This window comes from Gavia stellata, chromosome 29, assembly GCF_030936135.1.
Source record: "Gavia stellata isolate bGavSte3 chromosome 29, bGavSte3.hap2, whole genome shotgun sequence".
In the NCBI taxonomy this organism is placed as follows: domain Eukaryota; kingdom Metazoa; phylum Chordata; class Aves; order Gaviiformes; family Gaviidae; genus Gavia; species Gavia stellata.
The window spans coordinates 2,136,154-2,158,930 of record NC_082622.1 but is presented as its reverse complement, the minus strand read 5'-3'; the positions used below and the strand labels follow the sequence as shown (position 1 = coordinate 2,158,930).

Genomic DNA, 22,777 nt, shown 5'->3' with positions numbered 1-22,777 from the left:
GCAGATCCGTATTAAAATAAGGCCTGAAGCACAGTACAGCAAGCCACAGAAGCTGGTACAGCCCAGGGAACGGACACACAACCACCACCACCGCCCCGTCAGCCGGGACGGCCGCAGGCATTGCGGAACTCGGCTGCGCGAGCAGGGACCGGCCAGTTTCTGACAAACTTCTCCGAAAACGTTAACCCCAGAGAATACACCTTCCTGAGAAAAGGGGGTTTTGCAAGAAGACTATTTCCCACTAAAACAATGTTTTACAGCTTTAAAGCCTCTGTAGAATTTGTTTCCAATTACAAGCACCATGAATGCTTTAGAAGAAAAAGAAATAAACTGTACCAGTCAAATGAGGAAATTATTTTCCAGATCCCAATGAAGCTGTAACTGACACTTAAACAGCAATTTCAAAAGCCACTTCATACACCCTTTTTATTCATTCCCAGCCCTATGGAAAACACTACCATGGAAGAAAAGCATCTGAATAGTACAGATAAAGTATCCATTAGTTAACTAGCTCTTACAATAGGGAAGCTTAATTCATTGCACAGGAAAAGAAAACTTTCACACTTGCATTATCTAGGCTTTAACTAGTGATGAAATAAGTTATTTCAAGGCACACAATTCAAGTCTTCAGCCTCATACATACACCAGGGCAGGGTAATGCTTGTCGACTTTCAAATAAAAGCAATTACTGACTGGAGAAAAATCAAAAAGGAAGCGGTAAGTGTGAGATGAAAATCATTTTACAGCAGTCATCAGGCAATCCATTTTACAGAATCCCTGCAAAGAATGGTGGCTGCTGGGGAGCACGTGGGGAGGGCCCGTTCTGGGCTCCCACACGCACTGGGCGGTTGTTCTTTGTAATGCAAAGCCTGGAGCATTCCTGCAAGCCCTCTCCCACTACCCTGTATGGTAGCAGCACCAGTATAACCAGCAGCACCACCAGATGCAGACCCAGGGCTCCTGAGCTGATACGGTGGCAAGAGGAAGGCACTTCAGTACGTGCCAATACACTAAAAAGCCTGATTCACAAGCCCTTCACAGCCAAAGTCTTCCTCCCATTGACTTCAGTAGACATTGACTGAGGTCTGAAATGAAAATACATGCTGAAAGCTCTGAGACAGCTATCTAAGGATCGGAAGCTGCTTTGATATAAAGAAAATAGGTTGGTTCATTAGAAGCACATACAGAGAACAGGTTTTCACCGACCAATGTTATCATCATCTGAAACAGTGACCTTCAAGAACACAGGTACTCTAATCTCTTACAGGTAGAGCACAAGATGTGCGAATAGATTAGCCTGGCCAGTGGTACGAAATAACTGGCATCAAGAGGGAAGCACAAAGCAGATGTCACATCGAAGAACGTTAATGAGTATTAGAAATCACTTAGCGGATAGACAAGGGTGGTGGGGAGGGAAGGGTCAGCTGCAGATAATGACAAGGAAAGAAATTAAATCAGCAACAGTTAAGAGGAGCTGCTGAAACATAGGTGATTCTTCCAACCATTCTTCCCCCTAACTCAGCTCTCTGCAGAAACACTGCAACAGAAGAGAACTTCCAGAATGCTTTTCCAGAAAGGGCTGATGTGTGAAAGGGGTCTTCCGGGCTCAGCTCCAGAAAGGATGGTACTCTAGAATTAACCAGAGGAACTTTAAACTCCAAGGTCCTCACAGTTCTCCTCGCAGACTCACCCCGGCACATGGTCCCTTTTGTTTTCACCCCTTGCTCAACATCTGTACCACAGTATTTCTGAAGCAGAGCAAGATGCCCATGTTGCCTTCACATCATTATGCTAGAAAAGTAATGCAAAATAATACACATGCACATGTTAAGGCATGCTCCCTTGCTTCTAGGAAATTCAAGAGACAAAGCTAAAACCAAATTCTACCCAAATTAAGTACAAAAATAGTCCTAAGGAGAAGGAAAGCGTTCGTGCAAGACAAGCAAAACATGGCTCCAAGGCTGAAAAGGCAAAATTAAGATGAGACACTGAAGAGGAGGAACCTGATTCAGACAGGAATAAACTCCATCGATTTAGCACTTACCCACTTGCAGCCCCTGCTTCTCCCATTGCATTCACTTAGCACAGGATTATTAACAGAAAAATCAAGGAAAAAGTGTTTCCCAGGGGAATGGCAAGGGAAGGCTCAAAGAGTGGGAGGGCAGTAGAGGGGCAACATGACAGATGCTGCAACCCCCCTAAAATTAGACTTCTTTTCCATAAGGTAGAATAATTAAGACAAGAGTAGGATCATAGGGAAGAAAGATACCACAGACCAAGCCTCTGCATTAATAAGGCCGTTCACTATGTGCTCATGTCCTCCTGCACCAAAATACACAAGTGAGGCAATTGAGCAGAAAGCAGTTTTTAAAGGACAATGAAACATTAAAAAATAAGAGGGGGCGGGTGGCAGCTGGAAACTGTCAGCCTCCTGTCTTTCCTTCAAGGGTAAGCAGTTGAATTTTCAAAAAGGCAGCCCCATTCAGTAGAAGTTGCAACAAGAAATAAAGAAACATAATTAAGTTCAAGAGGAAATGCACTATGGTGGGCTGTAATTCAGAGGGGTGGGCACAGTCTGGATTGCACAGAGAAGAAGGATAAGCAACAGTAGCAGTTTCCATTCCCACGCTATGGTGCTATTTCTATAGGTTGGGCTAAGCAAGCTCAAAATTTGCACAGAAAAACAAGGACCCGGTGGCAAATGAAGGAAGTAATTCAAGAGCAAATCATATGCCCAGGTCAACTTGCAACTTCTCAGCAAGATACTGTGAGGGGCTTTGCCAGGTAACACTCTGTTTCAGCTGAGCTCAAGCAAAAATATTATGTGAAATAAGGTTACGGAGGGCAAGGGGGAAGAAGATTAATTGCTGCACTAGAAACTAATACAAGGCTGAAGAACAACCCAAAAAGGTTCTGACCTTCCTCCTACTGTAGTATTTTTGATCTGAAAAACACCACACTATGATATAGCAGCAACAGGAGCACCTTGCCTAGCTAAAAGCCCAGTCCCTCCTACCAATTTGGATCTTCATAATTTACCAAATACAGTTGCAAAATGCAACATAGCTGTAAAAGATTTGAAAAGCCTCGTTATTAAAGAAGTCAAGTACATCTCAAAGTAAATTTCCCATCTGAAAATTAGAAACATCTAATGAACCTTCAAAACGTGCCAGACAGTCTGTCATAGCCAGACAAATGAGATACTTGTTAGTTTTATCTCACGGAACTAATTCATTTGGCCGGAGCAGAGGTTTCTAAATAGTTTCATCAGCAGAACAAATAGCCGTGGAGCACCAAACATCATTTTGGGGGGAAAGGGTATCACTAGCTGCCTACCTGTTCAGCAGACAGCTGAAGCTTACAGCATCTCCACTTCCTTCTATTTTCCAACTCGATTGCATAAAAGAAACTTCACATGGCAAACATTAGATTGTCTTCCTCTGTTTCCACAGTTTTGAAAATCCCTGCTCTAGAGGAGCTCTGTTGCATGTGCATGTTGCATCTATACAGCCCGAGAACACGGCTTTCTACCTTTTACCCACCTTGCCTGCTTCAGCTATATTGGAATGACTGCAAAAACCTCCTTTGCTAAATATTTGCATTACAGCCAGCAAAATGTACACTTGATCTTAGTCAATTCCTGTACACACACATACATAAATTGGATTATTAGTCATTTCCTACACCACCACCATTCTCTGGCAATAATAGTGTAATGCTTTAATAACCATAATGCACATCATTACGCCTAATATTAGATCCAGGTCGTGGACCTGCTAGATGAGATCTGAACAGGTGACAGAAGGAAGCACAAGAGACAGACAACTGCGTTTTCATTGTTTGTGTACCCTTAAACTGCAGCAAATATGAACATAGGAAACGCAGACCTCCTCCACCACAGGCCAAGCAAAATCTTACCCTCTATTACCGTGCGCTCAGAGCCCAGCCAAACAATTGCTGCCCTGCACATTCCTGCTTTCTCTAAACCTTCAGGGGACACATGGGTGCTGGAGCTGTGACAAAAGAGTACAGCCACCAGTACTGAGCCGCAGCACCCAGGCTCCTACCATCCCCGCAGAAGGTCCCATCCTGTCACCTCAGACATCCCCCCAGCAGCCTCCCTGAGGACTCACAGAAAAACACGCAGGAGATCAAAGACAGTATTTCAAACAAAGTCAAACCCACCCAAAGCTTCAGAGCAACCACTGAGCTATTAAAGGGACGATGAGGCTGGGACAAGTCTGCCACGAAGCAGGTCCAGAGCCACCCAGGACCAGCCTGGAGACTTCCTTACCATCAGACACACCATCTTGGGATGTTCTAGGTGCTCAGCTTGAAAACACTTTGGCATTTTCAGTGTAGGGAGCACCCCCAGGGATGCTCACCACTGAAGAAAGCTTTAACCCAGGTGCCACGGAACAGCCATAATCAGCAGATACTCCTGAGACATGTCAGCCAAGGGCTTCAGTCAGCTCTGAGCAGATACTGACAACAAAGCACACGACCAACAGAGCTCAGTCCCCTTGAGGGCTGGAGCCCAAGCTGCTTTGAGGGATCTTCTTTTACATGTATTTATAGAGAAGAACTTCATTAACCCCCTTCATTAACCCTTTCGGGTCTCTCAGACAGTACAAAATGAGGGGGAGAAGAGACACCCCCCCAAGTCTTGAAGACAAGAAAAATTCAGGGAATGACGACGTAAGAGAACATATCTACTACACATCCCTCTCCGTGGCCAGTGCACCCCTGCCCTAGCAGAGAAGGGCTGTGACTAGGACGGCCGCTCCAGCTAACCTCAAAGGAGAGCAGGGCAGCTACTGCCATCCTGCCGGTTTTTCTTTCTAGCCTAGAGACCCCCACATCGCCCTTTCTAATCTGACGGGCTCTTTTTCACACTGCTACTTTTATTCCTCTCCTGTTCTCTGCTCAGTAGAATTTTATATCTCACCTGTCAAGAAAATCTAGACCCAAGGTCCCATGACAGAAACTGCAATAGCAGTTAAAAGAGCTGTAAATGTGTTATTTTATTAATATGTCTCAAATAGCTACTCAACCTCTATTGCTCTGCTTGACATATGGATGCTTAGACCTGCAATATCCTTTCCCTTTCAAGGCTTATTGCAGGATTCGCATCCGAGAGGTCGGGGACCAAATGAAACTCGTAACGGGATTCTCCAGGGAGCAGTTGTGTCCACCAAGATCAACATGGAGCGAGCGAATACAGCTGTGGTGACCACTGAAGGCAAGAGGGCTAAGGGAACCTGGCTCATAAAAAACACGAAGAATCTATTTTTAGAGAGGGGAGGGTGAATGACAACGCAGGAGATTTTTAGTAAGTGCAGGCCAAGTCAAGCTTACTTAATGTGCTGAGCTACTACTCTTGTAAATACTACCATTATATAATATTCCATAGCTTGAAAATATATATGAATTGTACTCCAGATGAAATTTAGTCTTTGTTTATTTGTGTACACCTCTGCACCAGATTAAAACTATTTATAATGCTTAGGAAATGAAATATTTAGCCGCAAGATACTTCAATAGAACGGTTTATTTGGCCGCGAGTCTATCTGCCATATTACCAATAATTAAAACTAGGTTTTCACAGACTGAGAGGAAAAAAGGTTTTTAGCTATATTTTCAAGCTGAATCATATCAACATGTTTAAAGAGGAGATATGAGCTCCAGTTTTTTTTTCCCCCTATGGGCAAAAATTATTAAAAAGTGGGAAAAATGACTCATCTGAATTTAATTATCAGGCTCTGAGTTGTGAAGGCCAGCTTTGAAAAATGAAATTCAAAATAAGACTTTGTAATTCCGCTTATGGGACTGAAAAGTTTACTTCAAGAATACTAGATGAGGTCCCTTTGAATTGACTGGTGTGTTTATCCTGCCCGTGTGTACTTCACGGAGCTATAAAAATGCAGGATGAACCTCAAAATGCAGGAAGAGCTTCTTCTACAAGCCCTGGCTGAAATTCACGTTTGTGTGACCCGTTTCACTCATTAACAGAGTGCCTCTCGCCTGGCCTGCTCTACCGCCGAGTCAAACAGGAGTCCACCGCTCTTACAGCTTGCAGAGTTCATCCAACTCCCAGCGAATACACATTTGGAGGAAAGACATCATTAAAGATGCAGCACATGGGCACTTGGGGGGAAGGACGAAAACAAATACAACATTATTCCCTCTGAGGAGGCCCCAAAACATACTACCTTTACAATAGCTCCTAAACCTCATTTTTAAATGAGTGTGTGTGCACGTACATGTATTACTGAAAGTCAAAGGGCTTAATTTTCTAAGACACATTTGCCATTTTTAAAGTTCTACCATGTTGTATTTATGGGTAGTTTATTAATTTTTTTCCAGCAGGTTCAGTCTGACAGGCATTGTTTTATTTTTGATACGACAAGACAGTGCTGTGCTGGCAACACCTCCAGGCTGAATAATGTTTCTTAACTAGCTACATTCATCTTTACCACGTACCACAGATGACTGATCCTCGCTGCAGTACATAATGGCTAAAAACTAACAGTGACCTAAAATATTAATGCATGCTAATAAAACCAGGGTTTTTTCATGAAACAGCAACATCTGATTTGCAGACGGGTCCAGGGAACAGTAAACAATTGGTACATGGTAAATGGCAAGTTCTCTCACATCAATACATCCTAAACATTCAAATCCTATTCCCCCATAATTGCCAGGCAAGTATAAATTACTTAAACGAATGTTATTTGTGGCTGCAACAGAATGCTCATAAATAATCGTAATTTAACTTCCTGCTGATAATCCCAGGCAACACCTAATTATTTCAAAGGCTTAATTCTTCCCTTCCAGAGGCACACTGGGTTTAAGACTACTCCCTTCCATTTGCTGCTAGTTAGGACTTCTGTTTGTTGAGTGCTGCCACAGTGCACAAGATCAACAACAGGCAGAGCTGTCCTCTGCTATAAAAGCAACATAAGCTATATGTCAAAGTCCTTCTGCAAGCCCTCACTTCAGACTTCATAGCACTGATCCTTTGGGCAGCTCTTGTATATCGGAAAAAAAAGAAATCAGTGTGGCATTTATTATACACAAAAGCAGTATTTCTGAAAGCACTGCTCAAGCGAACAATAGGAGGAGAGGGGTATTGAAATTCTATACACAGCCTCCTGTCTAAAGGACAAACTGATCTGTAAAAACATTTGCCAAAAGTTCATTAACAGTAAAGTCAACTTGTCAGCAACATATTTAGCAATAATCAGAAAACAGCTTCGCAATAACAAGGTTTGAGTGTGACAAGGTTTGAGGGGGGTTTCTTGGGTTTTGAAGCGTTGGGTTTGTGGTTTTTTAACTTCTTTATTTCTAACCACCTACACCATCAAGTCTTATTGCAGAGAATATGATTTAAAGTAAACAATAGTCACTGCCAAGTTTACAAAGCAAATAAAAAGCATCCCAGGGAGTTTCACTAGAAGGTAGCAGCTACAACCTGTGACTGGGAATAACCAGGGATTACCCTCGTTCAGGCACAAACTCTGTTCACTCTGAACATCCTATAAAGTTTGGATCCATACACACAAAACGTCAGCAGGTACTACCTGACTGTACAGACCACAATGAAGCATGGCCAGTAGTAACCTACCAGAGCGAAGATCCCTCTGTTCCAGCAACTTCTAAAACATCGTATCCATCTTCCAGCTGAAAATCCATGAAAACCAGAGCAATAGTGTCTCCAGGTTCAGCGAGAATAGTCCACGTGCAGTCTGCGTTATTGCCATACTCCAAAGGAAAATGAGGGCTTGAGATAATTCCGCTTTGTCCCCGCAAAGTCCCTCCGCAAGCATCATCAGCTGGAAACAGAATGCAAGTTATCAGATTTTGCTGGAATGCACAAAGCAGTATATCAAAAAAGAGTAAGTCCAAATTCAAAGCAAAGCTTTAAGAGCCCCAGTGCTTTTGGGGGGGGGGGGGGGGGGGGGGCGGTGTTTTACTACACACTATTAAGGGACAAAGATGTTGAGGGATGCAAAATCCTATTAGGTCAGCCAGTGTCTCCTGGCAAGCCCCAGCTTATTCCCCACCGTACACTTATAGTGATTTGTTTAGTCTAATTTTAAACACCCCAAGGGACAGAGCTTCTCCCACGGCCCTGGGGAGGCGGTTCTCAGCCTGACATGTCTCACTGCCAGGACACTGTTTCCTCACATGCTGTTGCCCCAGTTTTACGTTCCATCCCTTATTCCTGATTATCATCCTCCGAGGTGTTTTCTGCAACTCTCCTCCCATCCGCGTAGCCAGCAAAGCAGGAGGAAAACCACCAGGAATTCAGCAACGGAGAAGGGTTTCACAGACACGTGAAAACTCTCCTACGACAGGGGCGAAAAGGTTTGTTTCCAACTCACACAGATCTTGGCACCTTCATCAGCAACAGAAACACCCTCAAGGGTTGGGACAACAGGACTGAAGAGTACAAGCACCGTATTTAATAGAACTCTAACACAAAAGGAGGGAATATCCCACACACCTGCCTTACATGTTTTTGTTTACTCCAATTTCTTAAGGAAATGGAAGATGTTACCAAAATCAAAGTGGTAAAAACTTAACCACTTGTTCAGAATCTAGCAGTGACATTTCCTAGTTACATATACTGGATCGCCTGTTTGCTGCAGGTTCTTTCATTTGTAAAACCTGATTTTTATCAGCAGGAGCTATCGGAGCAATTGAAGGAGGAGGAGGATCTAAAGAAAACATGGGCAGGAAAATAAAGGAAACCAAAAATTCATTTGACTAGCACCAGGGCAGCTCACTGCTCTCGTACATGCTGCATCAGCTCAGCGTTTATCTGGAACACTAAGAAAAGCCTGTTAACTTTACAACATGTATTACAGAGCAGCATTTCAGATGCTTTAGTCAAGGAGCTCGGGGCTTTACATTATAAACACTTATTTTCACTACAAACTATTTAAAAACCTTCCAAACTGATATTTCACACAGATGAGAATATTTAAGTGCAATGGGTCATCAGCACCTAAGGAAAGGGCAAGGCTGCTCAGGAGGATCCTTCAGCTTTTAGACCTTTTCAGGAATTAATGTCTTCTGCTATCAGCAGGTTTTATCAGCAGGGCTGAAACTTGCAGCCTCTCACTGATGAAACTTGAAAGACACAGTAAGACAAACATATACGCCAACTCTTCTTTCTCCTGGCCATCTGCTACCCCAGCGCAGCCAGCCACCTGAACAACTAGAAGGCACGGGCAGACACATGCTGCCTGGTGACTGACGGCAAGCCATTGAGACAGGAACACCCCAGGCTCTAACCCACTGCTGGTATTGCATTAACACACCACGCACGTTGCACTGGCACCTCTAAGCCCCAGCGGAGATCACGGATGGCCCTTTGCAACTGCATCTGCGCTCAGACTGGGAAGGCACACCGCCGATTATCGCAGAACTCACAGAAAGCAGGAAAGGCAGGAAAAACTGTGACAAAAATCCAGACACATAGGTAGACATGCAACTACTTCTGGGCCACTCCAGCAGTCAAAACTAGGACTGAAGGCGGCCACCGAAATCTAACTCCATGCTCTATTCCCTGGTATTCTATTACAACAGTCAAAGTTACCTATTTGCTGCAATTGTACTGTCAGTGAATTCAAGTTATTCATGGACACTGAAGTGCAGTTAGAATCATTGATTAATTTAGGCTGAAAGATGTCTCATCTAGTCCCAAGCACCAGGAAATCCTTTAAACTTCAATGCATCATACACAAGATTCACAGCAGGACCTCCAGAGAAGGTTCATGCAAAAAGAGAAAGGGCCACTTCCAAACCCCCCCTCTGACAGACAGAATGAAAACAGGATGAATGGATTCTAGCCAAACAGGATAAGCACAATTCACCAGTTTACTGGTATATTCAAGTTTAATTTCTCATGAATAAGTGCCCCTGCAGATGCTAGAAAGCAATAGATGCAGAAAAGATTCTTAGCCAGTGAACTCTCAGACCACATGCCTAGCAGCAAGGCAGGCAGAGCAGGAGCAAGGTCATTAGCTGCTTCAGCAATGCACAGGGATCCGAAAGGGCAATTTATTCTTAAGATAGCTGCCCCTCTGGAGGTAAATGTATCTCCAACGTAACGTGTTAAACGTCAATGTACCATCCAAAGTACCTTTGGCAAATAAGGGTCTGCATCACTACCATGAGACAACTTCAAGCAATTCGGCCTCCGTACGTGAACCCCACTTTCAGGGGTGTAGATGCTCTTGGCTGAACGCTTGCTTCTCACTATGACCATGCGTTCATGCAGCTCGGGTCCACACAGAGCCCTTAAACACACGCTGCCAAGAGCAAACGCACCAGGGATCTGGAAGAAGCAATTCCTATCGGCAAGTTCTCAGCCACGTTTACTGTTGGGGTCTGGGAAGTCTGAGACTGGATCTGGTACATTAAAGTTGTTCTTGGACTACAAGGAATACAAGAGGAGATGAAGAAACGTGCTAAAGAATTCTGACTCAATGTTCTTAAACAAGGGGACTACATTTCTTTTTTTACAGGACTAAGCTAACTTACAGTAACTGAAAATCTAACCAAAGGTATGGTTTTGTCTTTTTTTTAAAGGGAGTTTTCAATTTAAATTCCTTGAAAAGTTTTCATTGCAAGAGGTATTTAATGGAAAATGTATTCCCTCCCCATCCACCTCTAATACACTTCCTAAGTTTGTAGAGGTTGTTACTGTTTAAACACATTCTACAGTCTTCTAAAATCTTCTTGGACAGCCCTTCAATTATTTTGGGCACAGTGCAGTCTAAGCAGCTGTTTGAGTTATAGTAATACAGACCACTTTTAAGGAGATAAAGCATATTTGATATGCTTAAAATGTTGCTTTGCAAATGTTCTCAACTTTTCAGCCGGCTTACTGAATTTTTACTCAACCGCCTACCAGAAGCATAAACCTATCAGTTCTACTTAAATTCAGCAAACAGTCTGGGCAAGACTTCTCTCCGCATGCACGAAAGCGCTTTACAAAACAGATTCAGATATTTCCATATATTCTTTTGGTGCTTCAAATGCACCATTCTGCTTTATTTGAAATTAACTGAGCCAGGTGAGGGTTGTTCCTTCCCTGACTACAGCAGAACAGAACACAGCATTCCAAGTCTGCTGGGGTTTTGCCTCCAGCGTACCAACCGTCAGGATAAAAATACAGCTAGACTTGTAGGAGTCAGCCTTAAGGCCCCATTTAGATTAAGTACCAGGCCCCGTTTCATTCTGTGAATACAGAACAATTGTGCAGAAAGCGTGTAAAAACACACAAAATGCAATAAGGAAACCGTTCCAGATATTTCTGACACCCGTTAGAGAGATGGAATAAATGTCAGCTTAGTCCAGATTTTACAGTCTGACCCAGACTCACTGAGGACTCTCAGTCCTCCAGGCAAATTTCCGAGTCAGCCACGGTCTGCCAGGCAGAGCCAAGCTTTTCTCCCGGGCAGCCACAGCTGCCACCCAGTCCCGTGCTCTCCTGCTTGGCGGAGCAGCGTGGAGAGGTCATTCACTGCTGCTTTGGCGCTCCCTGAATGAGATCACCGCAGTTTTAATCCTTCCTGCCACGCAAGCAAGAAACGTAACTCACCAGAGCAGAGCCTGTGCAGTCTGAATTTATAGTCCCTTTTAGCTCAGAGTCCAAGAATCAATTTTGATATAACTGTGCTTTCAAAACCACCAGCGAGCTGCAGCACTAGCTATTTTCACTGGCTCTGCAGAGACACGTTTCACCAAACCGTTCTTCCTGCGTCCGGAATTCCTTCCTACATCCCTTTCTCATTGAGATTACACTTGTCCTTTATAAAAGAACCTGTACTTCGAAAGTGAGAGGTGGGTAAAGGGAGTGCAGACAACTCCTACGACAACAAAGCAGCTGAGCCACAGCACTCCTTCAAAGTGTTGCTGTCCTGGCATCTGTGTTTCTTATTTTTTCCTACCATGCATTTCTCTGCATCTTCGATTATTTCAACACATGATGACTGAAATAGAAACAAGGCTACCAATATATAGAGAAGGATGTTACAAAGCAGAAGACAAGCACAAAGGAAATAGCATAAAGAAACCAGAAGAGGGTATCTATCAGCATGGTAGAAGTTGTTTTCAACACTTGTCTCATACCTCTGCCATTACATCGGGGCAGAGGGCAAGGAGGAAAGGGCAGAGTCCCCAAACCAAACACGGTCCTTTGCAGCTGCATTAGACAAGTCTATTCCCAGGATAGCAGCTCCCAAGATTTTAACACCTGCTCAGCTAGAGAGCACCTTTCATCTCGATTTGTTGGGATCTGACCCAGCAGCATGACCCATCTCCAACTTACGTTAGAAAAATAAAAGAATATGTAAAAATACATTTAAGAAACTTTCATGTGACAATTACTGGTAAGCCAATATTAATAGAGTTAATTATAAGCTACACAGATCTTTTCTCTCTCAAGGAAATACATATTCTTCTTCAGGCAACAGTTTTGAAAACATTTTCCCTGCAGAAGCAGGTGTAAACCTGTTTGTCAGTACCCAAACCTTTTTGCCCCTTGCAACAACTGAAGTCTGTATCACCAGTTTATCAGCAAGGCACAAATGTCTGACTGCTGAAAGCCTGCTATGGTAGAAGGAGTGCAGCTGGTTTTCAAATTCAGCAAGTCAGTTTGCAGACTGTCTTTGCTACCTTCTACCTTCCTGGAACGAGATATAAATGTTACATGACAAGATCTCTGGTTCCTGTCTCCAAAAAATGCCTTGGAAATTTTACTTGAAGTAAAGTCTTGAAGGATCAGAACCAAATCTATTGAAAAAGAGCAGCTACCTCCAGGAACCTGCAGGCACATTGCTACACAAGTGCAGCTGAACGAGCACATATTTTGCTGCCATCAGAGCAATTCACACAACACTGATGCAAGCACCATAGAATTGAACATTCCTCCATTCTGAAGTACATCAGATGCCACCATCACCATTGCTGGATTCAAGACTGACATGGTGGTGTTAAAATTAAAAGTTTGGCAGTTAAAGACAAAAATGGACTTTTACTCCATCTGCAGCAGGGATCACAAAAGTTACAGTGATGTCAACCCTCGGCTTCAACTTCTGTTGGGGTCAGAAGTTAATCCCTCCCTTATTGGGGTCTACTGTAATAATAATAGCAGGGCAAGGGGAAGATACTGCCTTCCTCCAAAGGAAGGCTGCTCTCAGAGAAATGCTGTCAGACTGGAGGAAACACTGGTCCATTGATGCAGATAATGTCCTTCTCTTCTGAAAGGAGTATTGCTTTGCATACTCTCAAGGTTGAATTTCAGTGAGTGTTTTTCCTGCACACACTTCCAGTGAAATTAGAAAAAAATACTTTAAAAAGGTTACAGTGAGATTCCTAATTCAAAAGAAAAGCTAAGAATCATAACTGATCATGCTAAATTGGCAACGATAGCTGTCCCTCTCCTGTGTCAGTTTGGCTGGATGAACCACTCCTTTGGGGGTATAATGCCCTTGGCCCCAAAACAGTAAGTGTACAAGAAATACACTAAGTAGCACATATTACTGCTGTGTAACTCATTCAAGCAAGCATTAAAAACACACCAAGCAAACAATATTTGCTCACTTCAAATTCAAGATTTACGCTGCAGCTTAGAACTGCTGATTGATTGCACAAGCAGAGTCAATAAAAAGAATCAATACAAGATGCTCTGCTGAAGTACACAAGGAATCGAGGGGCAAAGACTTCAAAGCAGCAGCAGCAACTGTTTTGGTATAACAATACAGACACTTGTATATTTACAGACTCTCTAGTCCCTTGTGGCCCCGGAGAATTAGCAAGAAGCTCCCTATACCACTAAAGGAATCTAAGCTTCCCTACCCCAGAAGGGCTCGCAGGAAAGCTGGCCAGCCTTTTCAAACAAAGGCCAGATTTCACCTCCCGTACAGCATCCCACGTCTGAAGCTGCCAGCAACCCACAGCTCATCAGCACGCTGTGCAGACCCACATTTCTTCACAGGCAAAGCACCAGAATCGTTGTGGAATGTGCCACGAGGGAAGCCAGCCTGACATTGCAGAACGCAGAAAACCCAGTCTCATTTTCTAGTGTTTGATCTAGAAAACCTGCACGGTCTTGGGTAGGTGCCATATCTTACGGATAATACTCCTGCTCCACACACACATCCCCACCTTAGACAAAGAAATTGAAGTTAAAGTAGCTGTGCAGCATTTTGAATACTTTGAGCACTTCATAACCTTCCTATTATTCACACAAACCCTGGCAGCTTTAAGGAATCCAATAAAAGGGAACCTCAATACAAACTTCATCACGTTTAGTTTTCAAGTCTTTTAAATCAAGCTTACAGTCCATGAAGTTTTTCCCAACCCCAAATAGCTCATTGAATCCTGTTTCATTGTGGCTTGTTCCAGATGAAGAGAGGGCACTTTACCTCTGCAGAAGGGGAGAGGGAAATCCCAGGAGGCACTGTTTTCCGAATTGGCATGGCACGTAAGCAACGCATGTCCTTCCAAAAAGAAGCCTGGATTACAGCTGTATCTCACTTTGTCCCCGATGCTGAACGTTGTCCCCTGCTGAATCCCGTTCTGCAGTCTTCCCGGATTTCCGCACGTATGACTTGGTAGAACTGCCAAAGAAAGTTGCTTCTGGTTAGGGACAGTGAGCGCATTGTAACAGGGCTGTCAGGTGAAGAATCCAGAGAGAAGGCTCATCTCAAAGTAAATGCATCACTTAAAACATAAAGGGCAAATAACCACAAAACTTACCCTGCTGGATTGCACCAGAATTCATCAGGCCAGTAACAGTTAAAACATTTAAGTACCATTTCTACCAAGATATTTATGTAAGGAAGCAAAAATCATTCTCCAAGCAATGGAGTCAGAAACAAGATCCGCTCTTTCCTGACCCATTTTACCAGTTTCTAAACAAAGCACTCCTCTTTCCTACACCCCCCTGAAGTTCTAGCCATTTAATACGATTGCAGTTGATTAGAACCCAGCCATTACATTCCTACTTGAAATAGTTTTTCAACAGACCTTTACCAGGCACCTCAAAGGCCCTGCAATGTAAGCATGGGCATGGTGGTGTTGGCTGATGGTTGGACTTGATGACCTTACAGGTTTTTCCAGCCATAGTGATTTTGTGTTTCAGAGTTGCATTGCGCCTTAGAAGACCGCAAAACCTGTAATTAGCAACTATTGCCCAGACACAAAGATCAGCATTTCAGCCCATGAGGATTTATACTTCATTGCACTGCACGTTTAATCCAGATTTCACACATACGCATCAAACAATGCAGCTGGACCCAGCTCGACTGAAGGCAAAATACAGTCAGAAAGAATATGGGATAATTTAATACAAGATGGAGAAGCTGCAGCTAAAATGCTAGTAAATCCTTAACCAATGCCTCTGCACTGTAGTTTCAGAGATTTAAATAAAACTCTACAAGTTCCCATAAGCCACTCCAAAAAGATCCACCCAAATCACTGTTTTAGAGCCCAATATAAAACCCAATGAAGACAACCAAAAGACTAAGAATGACTTAATCAAATTTGAATCAGGCCCTTGTGCAGCATCTTGTATTATAGTTCTTTTTTATTAAGGCTGAAACATCAGAGGAAGGAAAACCTGGTCATTCAAAGCTGAGTGATGGTTTATCATCAGAAACAATTTTGTCAGGGGCATGAACAAAACCAGATGCATTTCTACACGCAAAGGGAGGTTTAGCCTGCAGCTCTGCCAAGGAAAAGCGAAGATTAAATGGAAAAGGATATGCTAGCGTACGTGGCACACAGCAGAATAAAACAGAACCAAAACTGGGCATAAGCATGTGAAATGAAACATGAATCCCTAATATTACCTGATGCAAAGACACAAACCTTTCTGTCCTGCCGTGGGACAGTGCTTTAGGATCAGGATTTGAACCTTCCCTGCTCTGCCTCCCGGGAGCAGAGTTCAGATACCCCGTGAGGGCTCTCCAGCAGACACAGGCAGCATCCCTCACAGCGAGGGAAATGAAAGACCAATCTGTAATGAATACAGGATGGGGCTTCCTGCATCCGGCCAGACCGCCTTGTTTTCTAGTTAACCCACTTCCAAATAAAGCGCAACCTTACCACCTTAAACTTGATTAATTTTAATGGCACGTACATCTCTACTCCTGCACTGCTTCAGTTTCTTTTTTTCTGCTGCGACTGCAAGCTCTCGCCACACAGCTGTCTGCAGAGGAGCCGCCCTTCCCAGCGCCCCAGAGCGCAGCCAGCACCCCGGGGACGCGGCGCTGGGCTCCAGCCTCCCCACGCAGCAACGGGGGGCCAGGTACGAGCCCTGACAGATGAGATTTCTCCCCCTTACTCCCTCCCCCAAAATACTATTTACAACCTTCCACAAAGCGCCTAGAGCTGGGAAGTTCAGCAGCAACTTTCACACAGAAATATTCACGACCATGCAGGTTTTGTAAGCAGGGGGATGCTATCAAATACGTCAGATGGGTGGAAGAAGCAGTGTAGAACTAATGTTTCATTTTCTGTAATGATACTCAAAACCCCAATTTAATTAAATTACCAATGTCACTTTTTGTAAAAAAATGAACCCATTCCTGCTTTTATGCTTCCTTCCTTCAAAATTAATGACTAGAACTTTGCTATAAATAAAAATCTATCATTTTTAAAAGTCAGTCTCTAACACTAGCTGCTTTCTACTTAATGAACTGTGAAGAATCAGACAACCCTGACCTGCATCGTATCTTAAAATCGTACTTGAAAAACAGGATCTCATTTAAAAATTCTGCTTCATTTGGCTGCCTCAACTAATATCTTGTTACAGGACAGACAACACACGTTTTTTTGTGGGAGACAACATTAACTCCTTGATTGCTTTGGATTCAGTGGGGTTGCTTCAGGAACCGATAAGCATGGATTATTTTTTGATTTTTTTAAGAAAAACACCAACGCACATCTACAGAAGACAAACACTTCTTCCAAATTGCTGCCTCATGGACCGAAAGAACTGCTTCCAAAGAGGCCAGTGCTACATCCAGAGCCAGGTTCGGCATAAGCGGCAGACAGAGCTGCCCGGACGAGGGTCCGCTGTCAGTCATGCCCTTAAGGCACTTGTGCGGAAGATGAATTTGGTCAGCCCCCAAACACAGGCCAAGAAGTACACCTTCCCCTACAGAGGGAGGGAGAACAGTCAAAGGACACAACAGCCGTGCTGCCTGAGAAAGCACAGCTTCACAAAACCCCTACAGCAGATCGCAGGGGGGAGTCCGAGCGGTTGGGGTGCAGAGCCTGGAGATGTCCTCGTAAACCCCCCGACCAGTTCATTGGGCACAGGGAGCCCATGCCTGTTTCACCGCTGAGTGCGACTCCCTGAGCTGGTGCAGCAACCGCTTTCACAGCAATGGATTTGTGATTCTACTCCAATGTTCCTGAGAAGAGATAACATTATTGCTCATACTTGGCTGCCTCTAACAGCCAGACTCTCTGATTGCTTGAGAGATTAATAGAACTGTATTATTTACATCAGATGTCGCAGAGAATAATATTATTAAAGCTTTGTCTTAGCCATTTACCAATTCCAGTGTAGATTAGTAGCATGGATTTTTTTTCCTCCCTATAAAAGCTTTGTTCCCAGCAATCAACATAATATTTTCCAGTGATTGTATGGAAATGAATGCAGCCACAGACCAGATTTGTACAGATGAATAGAAGGTCCTGTTAGTCATTTTGTAGTTAAGTCTGTTTCTTTCCATGATGAATTTAGAGCAGTTTATTTTATTTGTCTCGATTTGAACAGCTGCCAAACCATTATCTTATTTTATGACAGAGAAAACGAAATAGGATTATTCTATTGCAGTTGCACCTGGAGAGCTCCTCAACATACCTCAAACATCACTGTCCCAAGCGCTATTCAGATATACCGCCCTGGAGACCTCACTCCAAGATGACACAGTAGAGGAACCATAATCATGGCATTAATTGCCAGCACAGACACAAATAGAGCCAGACCAGAACCTCTGGAGAGGAGATTAAGTGAGAACTACAACCATCTTAAGTGGTAACGTGAGATAGGATGATCTGAGAGCAAGGCAGAAGTGGCATCTTTTCAGTAAGAAACTATGAAGTGTCAGGAGGTGGAAAACATCAGTCAGGAATAAACCCACCTAAACCTAGAACTCTCCCACTTTCTGCAGTTTTCAACCTATCCTTCAAATCCACTTATTTGTCAAAAAGATATCCATGGGGCACAAGACCAACCTCAGCCTAACTCAACTCTCTTCTGCTCCAAACTTTCTCTGGTTTTTTTGTTCTTTCTTGTTTTTCAGTTTGTGCCCCTTTTGTCCCATCCTTTGGAACCTGCACACGCTCCACCAATTTCTCTCTCACTCCTTCATCTTATCCTGGGAGCATCATCCAAGATCCTGCGTGCTACATATCTTCTATAAAGCAATGAAGATGGGTTTCCCTCATGGAGCCAGAGGTGTCTTACCGATTCCATAGTGTGTTGCTCGAAAATGAACTGAACAAATTGGAAATGGAAACAACAGACTTGGAAGTTTTGAACAACCATTCCCGTGAACTGCTAAAGAGTAGCTCCAGAGCCACCGGAATTGCTGATCTGCATCAGAAGCTTCACACCATTCACTGACTTGAATTTTTACCCACATTTCTTTCTGCCCTTTTCAACAGGCTCACCAGGCTGTCCCCAACTTCTCTCATCCCCTTCCCAGGATCACTACACTGGACGTCTTCAAAATCAGCCGCTTTCAAAACCTAATACTTGTCAAGCCATGTCTCCTTGTTCCAGTTCATTCAAAATTAATTAGTAGTTTTTAAGTCATTAGATGTGACTCAACGCATCCTTGGACAGCATCCCACCATCAAAACGCATTCAGCCTAATTACATCAGCCTTCCCTAAAACCCTATAGCTCTTTTTGTCAGGAGAAAAAAAAAGGGGGGGGGGGGAAATCAGAGCTACGTTTCTCTTGCTTGTCACACTGATATGTTAGTTACCTTATCGATTCAGGTACTTCCAAAACAGAACAAACTCAAATCCATCCCTAGCTTGCTCACCATTCTGAAGAGAAATCTTCCCTGTTTCCTATTCAAATTAATCTTCAGCTCCATTTTCTCTGTTTATATTGTTCAAATATAAAATAACCCCAACATTTAATACATCTAGATACTGCATTCCAGTCTATTACCCTATTTACATAGCTAAAAAGCATTTTTATTGCTTGAATTATCTATGGTAGTTTACAACATATTTCAATGCTATCATAGTTCTAACCTTGAAATTTTATCAAGGAGTGCAACTTTTATGATATGAGGCCATACATTATCTGCTCATTCCCAACTAATTTTCATTCCTAATAAAAAAAGCAAAGAAAGGAAGCAAGCCATGCCAGAGCAGGCACTTATAGCTCCCAAATACAGTTATTGCAGCAGGAATAATTTATAAATCCCAATGAAAGGATGCTACATAGAGCAAACAAAATATCAAAACCATTGACCTAAACTACTTGGCCCAGTCATCACTGCCCACTCATTTCCAAATTAATCCCCACTACGCTTTCTAACCCTTCTTTCCATTTTCCTGCGCTTCCCTTCATCTAGAGCAGGTTGGAAGTCAAGACATCCAAGAGAACCAACAGAAAGGTCTCTTCCGCTGGAGATCCAGGCTGGGCAGAGAAATGTTTCACTCGGAAGACGATCTGCACTGTATTCATTACCTTCCTAGAAATTCAAGGAGAGAAACAGATTCTTTAAGGAGAGTATCTTCAAGATTTCCATCACAGCTTCAAAAATTAACTGAAACACCTAAGCACAACATGGACAGTGCACCTTTGGCCAGCACAAATGTGAACTCCAGTGAGAGGGGAAGATCCACACAGACCAATTTCCTCTCCCTCTTCATCCATAACTTTTGGGCCAAGTACCACAGGGATACTCCATGACTCTCTAATATCTTTCACCAGTGTTTTAGTGCAGTCTGGTTTAGCTCAGAAGAATTTTAACCTTCAGACTAAGTGTCCAGTGTGTGCTACAGAAAAGGAAATAAATGGTATCTTTTTCATTTCATTTTATCCTTTTTTATGTCATGATTCATCTCCAGTACAGCCAACAGAGGTAAAGCTAAATGGAAACTATTTTTTTCCCTCTAATATTTCTTTGTTCACTATGAAACAGCCAGATAGTTACTTTTGGATAATAACAGACCAGAATGGTTCATCATCCATCTTCTTTGTGGTAGTAGTTCCAGGGCTTTTTTGGAAATTCATTTTCAGTTTTCAATTTACCTTCCTGGAATGTGCTACAGCAACTTCAGTGCAACTTCCAAGAGTACCACATAAGCTGAGAGAGGATTACTTTAGATTTGATTTAGTCATCCCACTACAGAAATAGCAAAAGCTTCAAAACATGAAAGCAGTGACATCATGGGAGATACGGCCACAAACAATCCCGTGTATCTTCAGAGATGCAGTAAGCCGGGATCTTTAACATTTGGGATTCTATGCCACTCGTTACTCATATTTTCAAGTCAATGTCATTACTTGCTGAGCACACTAGAGGAAGCCTGGCTGGAATGAAGATACAGACACTGAAGCCTGGCTAGCGAAGTCTTTTGCTGGGCCCTGCAGAGCAACGTCACGCTGGCAGATGCTCAGACGTCAGCAGATGCTTAGTTTCCAGAACCAGTGGTCCTCACATACCGTCCCAACCTGGGATGCTCTCCTGCATCAGGAGCCTAATCACCAAGGCACTCGAGAGCGTGCTTATCTTTGTGAACATGTTCTAGTCCTGCTGCTTTTCAGTGCAACGACACTTGAACACAAGCTTAATTTAGAATATGTGGTTAAGTGTTTTGCTTAGCAGGAATGGATTTAAGTGTATGTTTAAAGGCTTCATTGAACTGGCATTTAACAGCTGCAGAGTAACCCAAAAAAACCTCCCTAGGGAGGAGGGTGGTTTTACTGTTGTCTCCTCTCTTCTCCCTGAACTAAGGTTAACCATTCTAAGGGAAACAAAGACCTGCATCGTTTTGTAACGTAAAAGACAAGCCAAGAAAAGCAATGCTGCAGGGGTTATCAGCACCTGACGACAACTGCAGGAACCAAACGAAAGCAGAATTAAAACTGCAGCCCCAGAGAGTTCAGCTGCCATATCAGATTAAGCACCTCATTCCGCTGTGCGCATCAAGACCGAAAACCAAGGCATCAGTGTGAAAAAAGGGCGTCAAGATTTGGAAACCCAGATTTGAACTGATTCTATCTAGACACTGGGTGCCAGTGTTGATCCGCTCTCCATTTTGCTGGAGAGTGTCCCTGGACAGGGAACGCTCTTTGTTCTGTTAAAAAAGCCACTTCCAACTTTAGAGACCACACTGTTTATCTGCTTATTGATCTTCTCTAGCTATTGGCCGATTACCCTGAAGCAGAAATTGTAGCCAACTGTTTTAATAAATACTTCACAGCAGAGGAAGGGCATTCACCACAACAGATCACTCCTCGTTTTTTCAGCCACTTCTCTGGAAGCAGCAGGTATCAAAGCGCAGGGCAGCAGCAGCCCCTGCCAGGGCCCGAGCCGGCTGGGACCCAGCGGTGTTGGTGCTCCTTGGGTCTCACCGACAGCACTGTGTGATCCCTGTGCCCAAACACACAGACCTGCCGAGTCTTCGCACCAGCATCACAGGCAGCTCGATTTTCTTTCTTCTAGTGGCTTCCACACATCCTTCCCACCCCTCAACTCCTGGCTTTCAGAAGCCTTTGGAGGGTCAGCTAGGGATCACACACCACGCTCCTGCTCCGAGCAGCAGCCCACCCATCTTCCCAAGACAGACTGAGTGAGCTCACAGCTACACCGAGGTTAAACCGTGACTAACCCTTCCCCAGAAGTATGGCCAGAAACTCCTGTAATTCACAGCTTCCACTCACTTCAGCTTCCACTCAAACTATGTAAGGTCTGGCTCACCCCCACAAATAAGCATGGAAAAACTAGTTTGTTTTCATTTTTCAACTGCCTTCATAATTTATTCCTCCTAATTTATTCCCTCTTACAGTTACCTTTTATGTACTACTTTAGGAAGCTTGGCTACTCAATACCACACAACGGCCAGTACTGTAGGCATAACTAACCGGGACATCAACCCTACAGAGCAGTACATTAACTAATCGGTGAAATCACACAGGTTGTGGGGAAATGCCCTTGAGAACAGGAAAGGTGAAATATTATACCATTGAGTAGAACGGTCAATAGTAAAAGCAACCAGGAATGCTGAGCTCACAGCACAGACACCTCCTCTATCAATAACTGAAAGCAAATACGTTTCAAGGATGGTGCCACGAAAGAGTCCACTGAGCTGCCATAGCAATTAGATAGTCTTCTGCTTCCAGCACTAGCGATTCATTATTAATTTGCGGTCATAACTGATCAAAAAAAAATCTAGAAGTTAATTTTATCCTCTTCACTGAAAAGAAAGCTAAAGTGATCTAATTATGTCATGAAAACATGCCTAGGGCTCAGTCCTGTTTCCTAATTCACAGGTGCCTATCTTGCAAAATTCGCCACCAGCACAATTTTGCAAGCTGTGCAATAACACGCACTCATCTCAGAGAACAAGTTTTTAGCCCCACATGGGATCTCCCCAACGCCTGAATATATTCAGAAGTAAGAGCTTATTCTCATTTCAAGGACCTTACTCTGATTTCAAATCCTTGTCTGTTACTCAAAGGTAGATGTTGTGGATCTGAGTGCTCAGACCTG

General features: G+C 43.4%; 1 protein-coding gene across 1 annotated transcript in view; it reads right to left on the bottom strand.

Moving 5' to 3' along the window:
* CSMD2 (CUB and Sushi multiple domains 2) overlaps nt 1-22,777 on the bottom strand; it is a 304,852-nt gene that overhangs the window by 211,927 nt on the left and 70,148 nt on the right. Inside the window, exons 4-5 of the mRNA XM_059830635.1 lie at nt 14,445-14,639; nt 7,628-7,835 (exon numbers count right to left, since the gene is read on the bottom strand). Coding sequence (XP_059686618.1) covers nt 7,628-7,835; nt 14,445-14,639 — 403 coding nt within the window. The remainder of the gene's footprint in view (nt 1-7,627; nt 7,836-14,444; nt 14,640-22,777) is intronic.